Source organism: Acinonyx jubatus, chromosome A2 (assembly GCF_027475565.1).
Source record: "Acinonyx jubatus isolate Ajub_Pintada_27869175 chromosome A2, VMU_Ajub_asm_v1.0, whole genome shotgun sequence".
Taxonomy (NCBI): domain Eukaryota; kingdom Metazoa; phylum Chordata; class Mammalia; order Carnivora; family Felidae; genus Acinonyx; species Acinonyx jubatus.
Window position 1 is genome coordinate 57,099,968 of NC_069383.1, and position 18,617 is coordinate 57,118,584.

General features: G+C 34.8%; 1 protein-coding gene across 29 annotated transcripts in view; it reads right to left on the reverse strand.

Annotated features, from left to right (window-relative positions):
• HDAC9 (histone deacetylase 9) overlaps positions 1 to 18,617 on the reverse strand; it is a 739,528-nt gene that overhangs the window by 419,006 nt on the left and 301,905 nt on the right. For all 29 annotated transcript variants that reach the window (XM_053218342.1, XM_053218337.1, XM_053218355.1 and 26 more), the window contains one exon: positions 18,119 to 18,240. In XM_053218342.1, coding sequence (XP_053074317.1) covers positions 18,119 to 18,240 — 122 coding nt within the window. The remainder of the gene's footprint in view (positions 1 to 18,118; positions 18,241 to 18,617) is intronic.

The following is an 18,617-nucleotide window of genomic DNA, read 5'->3' on the forward strand; positions in this document are numbered from 1 at the left end:
ATACCTATCCTTGAAACACCCACACTTTCATGTCTCTTCTTGCCTCCTGTAGCACAGAGCTCTTCCTCCTTGAATTCTCCAACTCACTACCATCTTTCCTGCCCTGGGAAAAGCCCTCACACTTCCCTAAGCCCGCTCACTTCTCTCACTGTCCAAACATTCATATGCATATTCTCCCTATGTCTCTCAGTCTCTCTCTCTCTCTCTCTCTCTCTCTCTCTCTCTCTCTCTCTCGTCTGCTTCTCTCTGGCCCTGTCTGCTTCTCTCTCTCTCTCACACACACACACACACACATTTCTCCTCAAAATGGCTCAAAATGCCCAAACTTACTAAGTTTTCTGTGTGACTCCAAGAAAACTCTAATTCTGAAATTTCAGTTGATCTTCAATTTTACTTTTTACGTCATATTCCTCTTTCATCAGTACAATCAAAACACAACTCATCAACTTTCTTCTCAACATCTTAATGTAAATTGGTTTTATCATTTTTCCATTTGTAGTGAAATCTACAGTACTACGCTAGTACCCACACATTTTGGTGTCAGAAAGACTGGAGCTCGAATTCTACCTCTGTTGTTTACTAGCTGTGTGAACTTGGATCCGTTTATAAGTTCTCTGAATGTTTCTTCTTACCAAAGCAATTAGGTTAAACTCTCTGCTTTTCCATTCTTTTCTTTCATCCAGATCTGCATAGATCACCAAGATCTCTCTCTAAAGCTTTCCTTGTTTAATGTTAATCTCACACATGGAAATGCACGGCACTGACTTCTTTGGTCCTCTTCTTATACCAGGCTTCAAGAGAAAAGTGACTTCTTGCAAACTGAGTCTGGTACTACCTTATCTAGCAACGGTTTCCTCCAATACGGTCAAAAGTAAGTCCTCCACCTTAAGATCCTTAAGATGCTCACTCCGTACCACCTTGCCTTTTTAAAAGTTTTTTTTTTTTTATGTTTGTTTATTTTTTGAGAGAGACAGAGCACAAGTGGGGAAGGGGCAGAGAAAGAGAGGGAGACACAGAATCTGAAAAAGACTCCAAGCTGTCAGCACAAAGCCCAATGTGGGGCTCGAACTCAGGAACGGTAAGATCATGACCGGAGCTGAAGTCAAACGCTCAGCGGACTGAGCCACCCAGGAGCCCCTCACCTTACCTGTTTGATTCTCCCCTCTCCACCTACCTATTGTTCCGAAGGTACTGTGAACCCATTTTCTCTCCCAAGACTTCCCTCCATACTCTAGCCTTCACTCCTTGCTCATAAGTCTAAAGCACTTTAAAAACTTTAAAACGTTATCATCTTAGTCACCTAATATTATATGGCCATATCAAATCTTTGGGGAATAAAATGGGTAAAGATTTTAAAAAATAAACAAATGAATGCATAAACAGACATGCCTTCTATTTGTATTTACTGCATATGTTTTCACAAATAGAATAGTTATCACGAAGGCAGAAAATTTGTTTAATAGAGCCTCAGAGTCAAAACTAGCATAATATCAAGACATAAAAGAAACATAGAAAGCATTTTTGCAGTATTTTAAAGTATAAAATTTTATACTTTTATACATTATAAAATATTTTAACTCTGGTAATTATCTTTAGGAATATTTCACCATCAGCATTTGCACACTCAAGAAATGTCGTATATAACCAATATTTCAAGGTTTCTTTTCCTGTTGTTGAGAAAACAGCAATGGTAATCTTGTCATTTAGTTATTTATGTGATGCCACCTTTAAGGAATTTGAAAATTTTCTCAAGAAATGGCATAAATTGAACAGGCAAATTAAAAAAAAATAAAGTTACCCAAGATAGATTAGTGTCCACAGATAATAGACATTTTCAATTATTGAAGTTGGAGGTGAATAGTGAAACAAGTCTTATAGAGTAGAGTCTGAACCAGAATGCTAGAAATCTATCCTGTAGAAATAATAAGCAATTTGCTCAAAGACAGAACTTTTATAATGTTTGCCACAAAATTATTTTAATAGCAGACACTGGAAATATTTTAAATGTCCAACATTAGAGTACTATAAGTGAATTATGGTATAGCTGTATGCTGAATGATTATCTAACCAATAATATGACATGGGAGATTCAAATTTGATGTTAAAAGACATCAAAAAGTGAATAATATACTTATGGTGCCAACACAGAAACTATAGTTTTATCTATTTTATTGACTTATGTATTTTTCTATGATTAATATGGATTGCTTTTTAATTAAAAAAAAAAGTACAATATCGGGGCACCTGGGTGGCTCAGTCCGTTAAGCATCGGATTTTGGCTCCAGTCATGATCTCACAGTTCAAGAGTTTGAGCCCTGTGTCAGGCTCTGTGCTGACAGCTCAGAGCCTAGAGCCTGTTTCGGATTCTGTGTGTGTCTCTCTCTCTGCCCCTACCCATGCTTGCACTCTGTCTCTGTCTCTCTCTCTGTCTCTCTCTCTCTTTCAAAAATAAATAAAAACATTAAAATCAATTTTTTAAAAATACAATATCTGATAGAAGAAGCCAAATAAACAAATAAGGAAAATTGTATGTAGGCTAAGGATAGCTACTTCAGTTGAACAAATTGAATAGCTTAGTTCTAGCATTGAGAGCTAAAGGAAAAATATACAGTTTTTTCCTTGCAATAAGTAAGCATATTAATTCCTCAAGAAAGACAAACATTATCCTAGTAATACATCGAGATGGAAATTATTTTACATGTATATATATGTAATAGTAATGGAAACATAATGCGTGTGTCTTTAAGGAACGTTTTCCAAAAGCTAGAGAAATATTCATAATTTTTTTCTTATAACTATACTACAAATGAACATTATAAATCTAAGAAGTAAAATACTTCTATGTGGAATAAACACATATAAAGTATGTTTATTAATTCCTATGAATCCACAAGCTATTCTAATTTCCTAAAAATGTATTAGATTTTAAAAATAACATTTTCTTGTACAGTGACAGCAAAGTCATATTTTGGCACTAATTTTACATGTACAGTTTCTCAGAATTGTTACTGATCAAGAAATTAGCTCTTATATTTGATTGTGGCAAATATATTTGGAAAGTCCAACTTAAATTTTTGTTTTATTTCTGGAATATTTATTTAAAGAAATGTTTAATTATTTAGATGTAGAAAGAATACATTAATTTGTGGTTTTAAATAATTTGTTTTCAAAGGAAAATGTCTGTACTAGCTGGACTTATGAAGACTAATCCAAGCTCATATGTTATTTCTAAAATATTTTGAATGCTATTCGTCATTAGACTGAAGTTAAATTGTAATTGGTACAATTTAATTTTTATAATTCATTATTTTGTTAGGATGAATCAACATGGTGATATAACTTTAGTAAAACTGCCTTTTTCAATGATACCATATACCATTTATTTATGTATAAAACATAGGGATTGAAAGGCCAGGTCCTGAAATAAAACTCACTGTCTTCAAACCTGGCACTAAACTTCAAACCTGACATTACATTCATCATGTAAATAAAAGGAGAACTAAGAAAAATTACTGACCTCTCTGTGACTGTTCCCCTGTCAGAAAACTACTGAAAAACAATGAGATGTATTTCAAGGTTACTGTATGGAATCACTAAGATATACAGATACTTACAATGGTATCTTGCATATAGTGACCAATGTGATCTATTACTACCATATAAATCTAACCAGCTGTTAACATTATCTCCCTTCAAAAGTATTATTTAATAAACATATTTTTAAAATGTATTTAAAGTATCCCTGCCAGTAGTAATCTCAAAATCCATAAGTTACCTACTTATCCCTTACCAACTATCACAGCAAAGTAACTTGCTGCTCTCTTGTTTATCAGTGTTTTACTGTGGAGCAACACAGTATCTGAAGTAGGGAAACATCATCATCATGTAATTAATCATTACACTCCTCTTGATATTACATTATTTAGTCCAAAAATGATTCATATCATAAAGTTCTCAGCGCATTTCTCTGGCAAATATTCATTTCATAAACTTTGCATGATAATCCTCTATAGTGTTTTGCAAAATGGATATGATATAAATCTGCTGTGTTGTAACCAGCACTTTATAATAAAATAAACAGAATAGTAAAGAAACTAATATACATGATAAAATTGTTATGAATTTTTATTTGTTTTTGGGATGTGTATTTCACACTGTGTAGTATGTCATAGATTAAAAAAAAACTGAAAGACACTGATATATTATAGAAAAATACTGTGATCTCTATTGTTGAGACCAACAAATATACAATGCAAATCCTGACACTGAGTAAATTTCATTATTATACAGAGGCAGTGTTTACATGGAAATAACATAGGTAGCAAAGGAAAATTAAGGGAACTGAAGTGTAAAGATTTCACCATCAGGGAAGAGATGAAAGAGGATTTGGAAAGCTTCCTATAAACTGTAGTGCTTATGGTAATTTTGAGAATGAGTAAGAAACTCAGTCCTGAAGAGACCACTGAAGAAAGTCCCAGGGCATGTATGACAATAACATAATATTTTAAACAAGAGATTTAATAGGGTCAAATTAATACAGATCAAGAAAACCAGGAGCTGGATCTAGGAAAAGATCAATAAAATTCATAAACCTTGCACCAGACTCATCAAGAAAAAAAGAGAAAAGACTCAAGTAAATTAAATCAGAAACAAAGGGGAAGAAATAACAACTGACACCACAGAAACACAAAGGATTATAATAAAACGTATGAAAAATTATTTGCCAACAAATTGGACAACCTAGAATAAATGGATAAATTCTTAGAGGCATCCAAAACTGAACCAGGAAAAAATAGAAAATTTGAACACACTGATTACTAGCAATGAAAGTTAATCGGTAATGAAAAAACTCCCAACAAACAACAGTCCAGGACTAGATGGCCTCACTGGTGAATTCCACCAGATGTTTAAGAGTTGATACCTACCCAAACTATTCCAAAAATATAGAAGAGGAAAGAAATCTTCCAAATTCAATCTGTGAGGCCAGAATTACCCTGATACCAAAACCAGACAAAGACACTACAAAAAAGAAAACTACAGGCCAATATCTCTGATGAACATAGATGCAAATATTGTCAAGAAAATATTAGCAAACTGAATCCAACAATACGTTAAAAATCAGTCACCACGATCAAGTGGGATTTGTTCCAGGGATCCAAGGGTGGTTCAATATTTTCAAGTCAATCAACGTAATACATCACATTAATAAAAGAAAGGACAAGAACCATATGATCATCTCAATAAATGCAGAAAAAGCACTTGACAAAGCACAACATCCATTAATGATAAAAACTCTCAGCAAAGTAGGTCTAGAGGGAATATACTTCAACATAATAAAAGCCATCTATGAAAAACCCACAGCTAACATCATACTCAATGGTGAAAATGAGACCTTTTAGGGCATGAACAAGGAAAGGATGTCCACTTTCATCACTTCTACTCCACAGAGTACTGGAAGTCCACAGCAATCAGACACGAAAAAGAAATAAAAGGCATCAAAATTGATACGGAAGAAGTGAAATCTCGTACTATTTGCAGAAGGTATGACAGTAAAAACAAAGAGAGGGAGAGAGTGTTAATAGAATCAGAGCTGCCTTTTAGAAGGATAAATGCTGGTCAGAGTTTCATTCTCAGTCCAGATCATTTGAGAACAACTGTAAATTACATTAAAGCTTCCAGGGTGAACAAGTGAGGCAGTCTCTCTACCTACTTCCCCAATGCAATCTGTCTCTCTGTGAGAGTGATGTGTTGAGGGGTGGTACAAAACTCAAGCGGTTCAAGTGAGTTAGTCTTTGGAATTTATCAGAACTACGTGGTGGAAAATGCTTGATTTGCTATTTTGTTAAGCAGCTAAGAGGTAGGACTAGGGCTGTACTAGCTTATCCTTGTCAGCATTTGGAGGGAGGATCTCATAACAACATATGATCACATTGAACTAACATCTAAGCACATGGAGACTAGGCAAATTCAGTTAAAAGAATCCCTCCAAATCTCCTCCTCCTTTTTTTTTTTTTAAGCTAAGCTACTTTGTATTGGTTTCTTGCTACTTAAAATTAAGAGTTCCAAAAAAGCATAATTCTGTTCTGACTTGGGTGATGTGATTTAAAAATGCTTCTAAGTCTGTGTCCAAACTCAGGGAGAAGAGTTTGCTCTGACTGATTAGTGATGTCTGCCCTGGGCACTGGAAGGATTTTGTAGTAACACTCAGGCCACATTTGTGCCTTCTTTGGTCTATACTCAAGCTGTCCTATATGGTAGTAAACAGCTACACATATATTTAAATTCAAATTTATTGAAAATTTTCAACAAAAACGTATCTCCTCAGGCATACTAGCCACATTTTGTTTAATGTCAAGTGGCTACACTTGTCTAGTGGCTACTGAGTTGGATAATACAGATATAGAACTCTTACACCATTATTTTCAAAGAACCACACAAATACAGCCATTGTAGGTAGTAAATGCTCTCTGAGAATTTCTTCTGTGTTACCTACTTAAAATGTATACATAATAAAATTAAAATAGACAATTCCAATTAAATATGCTGAATACTGAAAACTAAAGTGAGTATCTCAATGTCTTCTCTTATCTACATTCTTCAGGTGGTTTGCATCTTCCCTTTTACTCAAGAATGTTTATAATCTGGAAATGTAAAATAGTAGTTCCTCAAGAAGTAAGGTGGTCCAAATGCTATAATAAATTAATTTTCAATAAACCTTTCTGGAACCTACTCTATGTGCCTTACTTACTCTGAAGATTGTAAGCTCATTAATGGCAAAAATCCTTTATTGTGTATATTGATTTCTTTACTCACTGAGAGATACAGCACAAAGTGTGGTTTTGTCAGATATGGAATAAAGATGTTACAAACACTCTCTTCAAGGACATATTTACCATCTAATTGGGAAGAACGAGATAAAAATATCAGTATGAAATATGATAGCTAATAATTAACATGATTGCCAGCTTTTATAGCAAAAATTATGGTGAAATGGGAATATAGATAGTGAAAATATCAGAATGAAGGTCTTATAAAAAATGACTTTTGAATGTATCTTTTATATGGATAGGTATGGATGTATCTTTTATATAGAATATATAAATCTTGAGATAAAAATAAGAATCTCCAAAGCAAATAGTTTGGGAAACAAACTATTTATAAAAGGGGAGATCGGGAAACAAAAATACAGGTAACTTCTGGCTAGGTAAATTAAGGCCACTTGATGAAAAATTTAGAATGTCAGGATAAACTTTTATTACATGCTGCCTTAACACAAAGACGGGTTTTGAGCAAACAGATAATGGTTTCCTCCAGATTTCTTTCCCATAAAGGACACTTTAATTTAAAAAAACCCAGTGAGTGGCTGAACATTTAAAGAAAATATAATTGCAAACATTTCACCACTTATTTTCTGTCACATTTTAATTTATTTCATTAGATATGTCTAGAGATACATAAGTGCATATATTTGCATGGAATATTTTTTCCCCAGTGTTTCAAGTTATAAAATTGTGAATATTACAAATTAGGAGTCTTTTTTTTTTCAATCATTCTTATGATTATACAGCAGATGGCTAAATGCTTTTAAAATCTTAATTATTATTTTTTGCCAATTTCTCATTCCAATCTTATCTAAAATGTCCTGCCTGTTTCTAATTGAGCATTTTACGGGGAGTGAAAAATATGTCATTAGAGTTTGTTACAGTTAATTATAACGAATTTGAGACATAATTCTGTAAAAGCACCATCATTTCTTATTTATACGGTCTTCAAATTATTAACATTTTCTTATCTTACTCTCCATGAAACATGATAATATATTTCCTTTTGGACTTAGATACATCTTAGGAATCATTTGCTCCAAATCTTTTCCTTAAAAAATCTGAATCCAAATCATGAAATGCTATGTTTAAGGTCAGATATTAGTGACAGGGTTAAGACCATAGTTCTAGATGCCTTTTACCATTCCACGTCTTCCGTAATTATACTATGTGGCTACTACTAACAACCCCTACCATGAATGTCATACCATCGTTCTCAGTAACTCATACAGGTAATATGTACTGAGACTACTACGTATCAGTCACTGTGCTGGGCACTTTCATGCAATATCTTTATTGCTTATAATAATTCTGCAAGGCAAGTATTTTCCATATTTGACATTTGAGGCTCAGAGAAGTCCTCTAACTTTCCCATGGTCACATAGTTTGAAGTGGTAGCACTATGCTGTAATTCTCAGCCAGATCTAATTCCAAACCATAAGATTATTTGCCATGCTTTGTCCTTCTAGGGCATAATAGCTTTTTCATACTAGTTTCCCCCACAAACAAATACTTTGAGTTAGATTTTCAAAGTTCTTACAAGGTTGTTTAATTATCACACAATTTGCAATTGATTCTTACTCTTGGCTCTAACTAGTTATCATCCATATTGCACATACAATCTGTGAGACCAGCTTCTTGTTTATTGAATTGTGAAACTTCAACCATTTTGTTCCTTGATTCTAACCTAACCACAACTAACTTTTGAATAAATAATTCTTAGGAACATTAATTTCTATGCTTTTTATAATTTTTAAATTAACAAATACATATAAATCTGTATTTTTTCTCTATCACGATAAGAAACGTTACTATTTTAAACCATTTATTTTTTAAGTAAATACTAGTAATTTATCAACTGCAGCATGCACAATCACTAAGAAAAAAATGCAAAAGCAAAAAAAAAAAAAAAACCCAACAAACATGGCTGGTTGAACTATGAAAATACTATCCATTAGATCCATTCAGATTTCAGACGTTTGTTTAAGAAATTAGCATTTTAGAATCAATGAAATAGTTTAAAATGGCTAACTTTTCATAATCAAAGTGATTAAATCTATCAAAAGGTCTGCTTTTAAAAAGTAAATTATCTATGTAGAATATTAAATCCTATTTTAAACAGGAACTAAATTTTCTAATTTTTGGAGGGCTATGGTTGGTTTTTCTTATCTTTTCATATCTATAGAGTTTGATATAATGAGAAAAGTAAGAAAAACACAGAAAAAAAAATCCTTATAATTCCCAAATCGTGCTTACACGGTAGTTTAAACTCCGTTGCAACCCAATATTTCATCGAATTTATTTTCAAAGTACCAAAATCGATAGGGTGTTGGTTCCTATTAAGGAGATGACATACAGAAGAGGGGATAGAAGGAATTATCACAGAATATTTCATTAGGCAAAGACTTCAGCACAAAGTGTTGGATTCCTTCCACAATGTGATTTTAAAATTATTTCAGTCTATTCTGTCACAGTTTTAGCACATGGATTTGTTAGTCATGACCAAGCTGAGAAAGACAGTCAATCATTTATGTTAATCTTTAAAAAAATCTATTATAATTAATTGGTAAGAATTCTATTGCTTAAATATAAATCTGTCACCTCGAAAAGTTGGAAAGCTATGTTTAAAAAATTTTTTAAAATATTTTACAGGTTTAAAAGTCAATGGTGGACTTCTGGTATTAACTCCGACACGTAAAGAGCTTAGAAATCTTCACTTCCATCCTCACCACAAGAAAAAAGGCTGAGGAAAGTAAAAATCAAAGTGGTTTCCTTAGATCCTTCAGAGAATAGAGGTCTCAGAGCAAACTGCTACCCTGAAATCTGGAGAGCCAGGAAAATACAGAAAATCACAGCTGAGATCAGTTTACTGGAAGCAGAAGCCACTGGAGCCAGTAACGGGTAGGAACATCTAAATGTAATTTTGATGAGTTGCTAGAGGCACAAATCGCTCAAGGCTGATATGGACTAACTCACTGGATGGGCTTAATCTCAGGGGGTTTTACACATAAGAACCAAAGCAGGTTCTCTAAGTGAAAATCAGTGAAAAGTCCCCTCCTATGTAAGTGAGGGCAAGGAGCAGGGATGGAAGAGAGGAGAAAAGTAACCATTTTGAAACATCCCCAGGGAAAAGGTAACAATTTAAAAATCTGTACATGAGAAAAACCTGCCCTGCAAGGGAAAATATTTTACCAGATCTTTACTTGACCTGGAGGGTAGAACAATAAGCCTTCTCCAGCACCTTCTAGCCTTTCTGTCTCACTTAAGCAGAAACAGTTCTGGAGGTCACGGATCACAGATTTAGGTCCACTAAAAACTTAAGTTTAAGCATAAGATTATAGAATACTGATGTTCCCCAACGTCTGACCACCACATCAATAGGGTTCCAACATAAAACAATGGATTATAACTAAGAGAGCTGTAAATGAGATTCCATTTATAAAGAAATTCTTAGGGAAATCCTAAGAAAGGGGAGGAAAACAAACAAAACCAGGAAACTCTGTCAACTACAGCTACAGTAAACATTAAAAGCAGTCCAGTTCCAGCCAGATTAACATAAAATCCACACCAAAAACTTAACCACTCAATTTCTATTTTCTAATATCAGATCCAGCTTTCAACAGAAAATTGCAAAGCATGCTAAAAAGCCAGAGAAAACACAGTCTAAAGAGATAAAGCAAACATCAGGCCAGACTCAGATAACATAATGATTTTGGAATTATCGGATAGAGAAAATAACTGAGTACTATGTGAAGGGCTCTAATGGAAAAAGTTGACCACATGCAAGAACATATGGGTAAATGTAAGCAGAGAGATGGAAACACTAAGAGAGAATGAAAAGGAAATGTTTGAAATCAAAAGCACAGAATGAATGCCTGTGATGAGCTCCTCAGTTGACTGGACATGGCTGAGGAAAGAATCAATGATCCCAAAGATATGTCAATAGAAGATTCCCAAGCTGAAAGACAAAGTAAAAAAAGAACACAATATCCTAGAACTCTGAGACAATTACAAAAGATATACTGTATATATACTGGTAATCCCAAAATAGCAAGAAAGAACGGAACAGAAGAATATTTAAATAATGACTGAAATCCATTGAAAACTCTGTATAGGAATTTCAGGAAATGAGGATCAGTATAAATTCCAAAAGCTAAAGACCTAGGAGTATCATATTCCAACTGCAGAAAACCAAAGACAAAAGAGTACCTTCAAAGAAAGCGGAGGACATTAGAAAGCAACCTGTCTAGAGAGTAACAAGGGTACAAATTGTATCAGATTTCTGGTCAGAAACCATGCAAGTGATCAGAGTGTACTGAAATGTTTAAAGTGTTGCAAGAAAAATCCACAGCAATTTAGAATTCTCCCTCTGTCCCTCTCCCCTGCTCCCACTGTCCCTCCCTCTCTCTCAAGAAAAAACAAACACATCCACAGAAGGTACAAAAAGAGGGGAAGATAAAAAAAATAAATAAATAAAGTAAGTATGATGATTAGAAAACAGTTACAAACATGGTGGTAATAATCTAACGATATCAATAACCACTTTACTTTTTTTTTTTATTAGAGAGAGAAAGAGAGAGAGAGAGAGAGCAAGCATGAGCAGGGAAGAGGGGCAGAGGGAGAGAGACAGAGAATCCCAAGCTGGCTCCATGTATGGTGAGGTCTGGGGTCATGACCTGAGCAGAAATCAAGAGTCAGCACTCAACCTACTGAGCCACCCAGGCACCCCCAACCAGTAACCACTTTAAATATGAATGGTCTAATACACTAATTAAAAGAGACTGTCAGACTGGATTAAAAAAACAAAAAACAAAACAAAACATGGGGAACCTCGGTGGCTCAGTCAGTTGAGCATCTGACTTCAGCTCAGGTTATGATCTCATGGTTAATGAGTTCCAGCCCTGCATAGGGCTTGCTGCTGTCAGCACAGAGCCTGCTTAGGATCCTCTGTACCCCTCTCTCTCTGCCCCTCACCCTCCCTTTCAAAAATAAGTGAATTAAAAAAAAAACCCAACTATACATTGCCTATAAGAAAGCGATTTTAAAAATAAAGACACAGATAGGTTAAAAGTAAAGGGATAGAGAAAAATACGCCACGCTATCACTGGGAAATTACAAATTAAAACCAAAATGGGAAACCATCATAACCTATTAAAATGTTTAAAATCCAAAAAACTGAAACTGAAAATACCAAGTGCTGGTGAGTATGTGGATCAACAAGGACTCTGACCCACTGCTGGTGGGTATGCAAAATGGTACAGCCACTTTGGAAGACAGTTTGGAACTTTTTTTTTTTTTCACAAAACTAAACATAGTCTTATCATAAGATCCAGCTGTCACACTCCAATGTGTTTACATAATTGGGTTCAAAACTTACATCACACAAAACCTACATGGGAATGTTTACAGATTTATTCATAAATGCTAAAATTCGGAAGGAACCGGGATGTCTTTCAATAGGTAAATGGATGTACAAACTGTGGTTCCTTTATACAGTACAATATTATTTAGCAATTAAAAGAAATAAGCTTACAAGGCACAGGAAGACATAAAGGGATCTTAAATGCATATTGCCAAGTCAAAGAAGCCAGTCTGGAAGGCTGCACACATTATTCTATACGGTTCCAACTATATGACATGCAGCAGAAGGCAAGGCTATAGAGACAGTAAAAATACCAGTGGTCACCAGGGGTTGGTCAGAGAGAGGGATGAATCCATGGAGCAGAGAGGATTTTTAGGGCAGTGAAACTATTCTGCATTATATTGTAATGATGGATACATGGCATGACATTACAAGGGAGTCAAAATCTATAGAACTTTACAACACTAAGAGTAAACCTTCATGTAAATTTTGGACTACACTAATAATAATGTACCTAGTAGTTAATTAATTATACCAAATGAACCACACTAATGGAAGATGTAAGTAAGAGCAAATACTGGTGGTGGAGAGGAATAAATGACATGGAAACCCTCTGTACTATCTGCTCAGTTTTTCTGTAAATCTAAACTTAAAGTCTAATAATTTAAAAATAAAAGTCAGGGGCGCTTGGGTAGCTCAGATGGTTAAGCGTCTGATGTTTGGCTCAGGTCATGATCTCAGGGTTCATGAGTTCGAGCCCCATGTGGGGCTCTGTGTTGACAGCTCACAGCCTGGAGCCTGCTTCGGATTCTGTGTCTCCCTCTCTCTCTGCTCCTCCCCTGCTCACACTCTGTCTCTCTCAAAAATAAATAAACATTAAAATAAAATTAAAAAATAAATAAAAGTCAAGGGCAGAAACTAAAACTCGGTTGGGCCCCAGGGAACACAAAGCATCAATTGGTGTTCCTCCTATGGTAGGTGACAGAAACAATTTTGCTGCTATTTTCTGATACCATATTTGGCTCTGAAATGCCAGGCAGATACAAAACTGACAAAACCCTTTATTCCAATGTTGACATTAGTACTGCAAGTTGCACATAGCTTAGAAACAATGTTTGTCACTTTCTCCCCAGTTCCTTGTTTTATCAATTAATGTGGCAGAATGTCAGACCTTAAAAAGTCTTTCCTTAACAGTAAGACATTTGGTTTTAACTTGATAAAAATACATGAAACTGAATTCCTTCTCAACTAGAAACATAAAAGTAACTAAGCACTCCTTAAATCTTAGCTAAGATCCTAATCTCATTACATGCAATACTTAATGCAATTTCCAAAATAACTATATGAACCAAAAGCAATAATTACTCGCATTTTACAGATGACAGAGTCATAGGATAAAGAGGTTAAGTAAATTTCCTAAGACTGAGGATCCGCAGTTTGAATGGGTAGGTGGATTCAAAGCCTGTTGTTACTGTGCCACATTGCTTTTTGATTCTGGGAAAACTGCTGTAACTTTATCACCAAAGAAATATCCTACTAATTTTAAGTGAGAATGACCACAACAATGGAATTAGGGCAGAGTGCTAAAGATATGTAAAAATAATCCAGTTTTTGTTGACCTGGAATAAGATTCTGAGTGACATTTTTACAAGCATAAGCACTATTTTAGTGCTATCTGTGCAGAAACGTGTGTGCATGCCCACATGTGCACATAAGCATGTGCTTGTGTATCATGAGAAAAACACAGAATTAGAAAGACAGAAGAGGGAAACACTGATTTTAAAACATAATATTAAAAAAACCTCCTTGTATTAATTCTGGATTATAATAACTCGAATGGGTCACCGAGGTACCACAACTGAACTTCTAACTGCTATTCTGAGGGAGATTTATAAAGCTATATATCTCATCTCTGCCTTCTTTCCAACTTACTCAGTGTGGAAAATGACACCGGCCTTCCAAAGTCTGAACTTATGTTTGGACCCCTTCCATCCTTGAGTCTTACTCTAGTGTTGCTGACCATTAAAATGAATATTTCAGTGGGGCTGGAACAGCCCTATTAGCCCATGCCAAGCTTTATATGGCTTGCACGCTTTAAGAGGTCAATCTAGCCAACCAGTTCACTTTGTTCAAAAGTATTAAATAAATGGAATGACTGTAACATTCAAAGAAAGGCAAAGTTCACTAGGTAAGACCCCAATAATATAATGGAGCATAAAACTTGTAGAATTTTTTTACCATAATATTTTATGAAACATATGTACACACTCACTGGAAATAGAATCCAATTCAAATGGTTTTGAAGGTCAGTTCAAAGTCACCACATATGCAGTATCTTTGTGAGAAATATGTACTATTTCAAAAGCGTCTGGACCCAGAAGCTTCCTTTCTCTATTTTATAGTTTATTATCAGTCTAGAAGGGTACTATATTAGGGGAAAAAAGTCACCTACTACACTATAATATAATTTGCAGCCAAAACATAAAGTTCAGTAAAATATTATAAATTTCAGCATCAACAAATCCTTCTCTCGTGGAACAAAAAGAATCACAGAAGGTAATTCTAAAAGGAAGTGCTATTTTAAGTGTGGGCGATAAATATAAAAGTTGAAAACAATTACTTCATTCTCAACTTCACAACTAATTATGAAATCCTTCCTTGTTCACTGTGGTGAAAGGATCAAAAGACTCTCAATTTCTGTATTTACATGTGAATTACGAATGGGCCTGATTAGAGCCACCTATTTGTATTATTCTGATGTTTCCTAAATGCCCAAATTCTAAGAGCAACTAGGATTCTCCTAAGGGGAAGGAAGTAAAGGTCTACTTTGCATGACAAAGGTCAGATTTCTGCAGACAAACGAAACTTCTGTGGGTGACTGTTCCTAGGTTATCACTGTCAGGCTGGGTCCTGGGAGGTCAAGAGAGGTTCCAAATTGTGCTCACTGCTTCAGGGATGCCCTTGGGGCCACTTTAATCATTTAAGATCATTAAAACTTTTCTTATTCTGGTTCCAGCTTTATCCCCTAAATCTCACTAACACATTCTGGCAATTCAGACCTGAAGCAGGTTAAAAGGAAATTGAAGGTACTGCATTTAGTATTACATGCAGATCGAAAAAGAGAACCCACTTATTTAACAACTTCTTTTAAATCCAAGATTGGGTTCAGTGAAATTCAAGTAGACCACAGAGGGTGATAATCAGGCCCCGGTAGAAAAACTGACTCTATTATAGCTATCCTGGCATTTACACTATGTGATCGATGATGCCATGACTCTAGATCTCATTTAATATGATGTAGGTTTATGTGAAAATCATCTTAGTTTCCCCAATCATTACATATGTTTAATTATAATTACAGTAATAGTTTATTATTTACTTTTTTGGTAATAACTATTAAGCCATAAACATACAACAAATGCTGAAGTAAAAATTATTGCTTGACTATATTTCAGTGCTCTTCCATTTAGTGAAAATATATGTCTAAACTTTCACACAATGGATTGATTATAGTTAGAAGAGTACTATTCTGCCTCTTTGTAATTAAGGAAGAGTATCTCTCAAGTATTTTAGATAATGTGTAGAAAACATCTGTATTTAATTATATCATACTTCTCTTAGATGATGGGAATTGAATAAAGAGATATTTTGAAACATCTATACAGATATAATAGTATTAATGGCTATTCAAGAGTTTCATTGGTATAGTGCTTGAAAAAGTTTCATTTTACAAATCCTTGGCCTAATGCTTCATAAATGTCAGATTTTCAATATGAAAGGAGTCAACTTCAAATACCAGGCAAATACAGAAAATATAACACTAGCAAAGACAAGGGCTGTATCTTTTCACCATTATTACATATCACATAGACACAGTAAATGTCTTTCGTATTAGTACAGATTTGAATAAAATTTTGTAACATACACACTGAGCAGGATTTCTCTTTGAATTCTGTTGTGGACTGAGAATTTTTACAAGAATAAATTAACAGCTTGCTAGTCATCATTCCTCACAGAGGAAAAAAATCCTAAACTGTTCTCATGGAAACTGGGACACAAAGTGTGGGTTTTTAGTACTTGTTCTGAAGTATTGAAAAAGATCAGATTTTCTTTCTGGATGCTTTACTGGCTCCAAATGCCACTTCTTTTCAAAGTCAGTGTCAGTTCTGCAGTCAGTTTTCAGTCTCCCAGTGGTAAGAATATATTCAAAGGCTGTGTGCACAGCAGGGTAGAAGTCTTTCTCCATGAATGTAACTATATCACTCATCAGTAACCTCCTGCCATAAGGGGACTTATGTTTTCTTTCCTTTTAGTGACTCCTTGGGCTCTTGAATGCCAGTCACTGCCCTGAGACCTGGGGCAGTATTCACATAATCTCTGTCAATAGTTCCTACACATGTCACTGGTGCAACTAAATGTCAAGACAGCAGATCAAAGTCTGCACATTCTAAAACTCATGTCCTTTATGGATCAATTTTCATAAACTATACTCTATGTTTTAGAAATACGTGGAGGCTCAGTCTTTGCTTTCTTCCTTTTATCCCAGAGAAGTTTATTTACATGAAAGGCAATCTGATTTGTACATAATAGGGTGAAATTCTGATGTAATACATAAAACTCATTCTTCCCTTTGCATAGCCTTCTTGAGGTATTTTACTTCTTGAAGCATTTTACTCTACCTATTGTCTTATAGTAGAAATGCAAAACTCTGTGAGCTATTAAAATTAAAAGGCATGGGTTGCTTTCCAATACTTCACTGATCTACCCCAGTACCTGGTACATTAGATGGTAGGTAATAAATTCTTACTTATGATGGATTTATTTTTAAATCTTCATTACGCTATAGGTAAATTATGACAGAATACAGCTTTAGCGTGTGTTTTTACAATCTATATCCATTTTAATTATTCAAGGTTGCTTGGGAAAATGAATATAATTATTTGAAATCATTTCCACTCTCTAGGTTTCATACACAAATTACATACATCTACACTTCTTAAGAAGACCTGAGTAAAATACGATAGACAAAACTATTTTCTCTGAGTACCTTTTCAGGTTATTTCTGGATACAAAAATTTTTAGGTTTAGAACTTTCTCTAAGAAAACATAACGTTTAGAATAGAATGTACACAAATGCTATTTATGCTTATATCTAGCTAAAGTCTAAATATATTTATTACAGGGGTAAAAGCATGTAACAAATTAAATAAGCACATATCAGAGGGCTGAAAAAAGAGAAGACAAGAAAATAAATACAAGCCTTAGAGCCAGAGGCATTTTACTAAACTCCAAATAGAAGCTTCATTGTCCAAGTTCCCCTAAGCAAGTTTTTATATAATTACATGAGAGTATTAGGTACAAACCATCACTCCGAGTTCTCTTATAATCTGGGAGACGTTAGGCAAGTCACTTACTCAGAAGGTAGGTAGCCTTGGCCTTATATGTTTTCACCACTCAAACAATTAAAATTTACGGATTTTAAAATGTGTGATGAAAAGAAAGTTTATTATTCCCATTTTTGTAGTAAATGGTTGAGGGTCAAGAAAAATTTAGGTAAATGGAGGAAATTACAGAGGTCCTCATTGGTGGATATTTAAATTTTCTAAGAAACCAAATTTCTATTTTCCCTAATTCTAATCTTTGTTGCTAATTAGACAATAATTTGTTTATAATCCAAACATGATGAACTTTTAAATTTGAAAAGGTACTTTGATTATATATACTGCATCAACTGATGTTGAAACTGGTGTGTGTGTGTGTGTGTGTGTGTGTGTGTGTGTGTATGCACACATGCACATATTTGTTTATGCTAAGGGCAGGGGTGGAGAGGGTGTGATAGTTATGATTCAAACCCTTTGACCCTTTCCTCTAGAGGCAAAATTAAATTACAGGTATGTCATGGAAGAGCAAGTGGAGTCTTGCTAAACCAACTTACCAGTTTTTCGAAGGGGGAAATCATCCTTTGCATCTTGTGCTCCTGGTAATGTGTATTTGTAAGATGGAGATGTTCCACTCAGGGGTGGAGAGCTTTGATCCAGTGACGTGTGGTGGGCAGCCCTACAAAAGAAAAAGAGGGCTCACCATTTGCTCTGGAGTTTTTACTGCGTGTTGGCCAGCAATAATCAGTTGCACATGCTGTGCACGTGTCTCAGCTGTGTTTATGTTCTTTCTTTTTAGTGTGTACAAACCACAGCCTCATGTAACCAAGTTCACTTTGGCAGAGTGGTATAGAATGCTGCAGGATTCCCAAGAATGACCACGGCGTGTGTGATCACACACTTACACGGAAGTTTGCTTCACTAAAAGAGAATTTACCAAAAGCCTGAGTTTTGATAATCTGAGATTCCTGTGCACGTTTTGTTAACAGCCATACTAGTAACGAAGTCATCAGTCAAATCCTTTTTAGTCAACAAGGTAGAATAACCAAAGTAAAA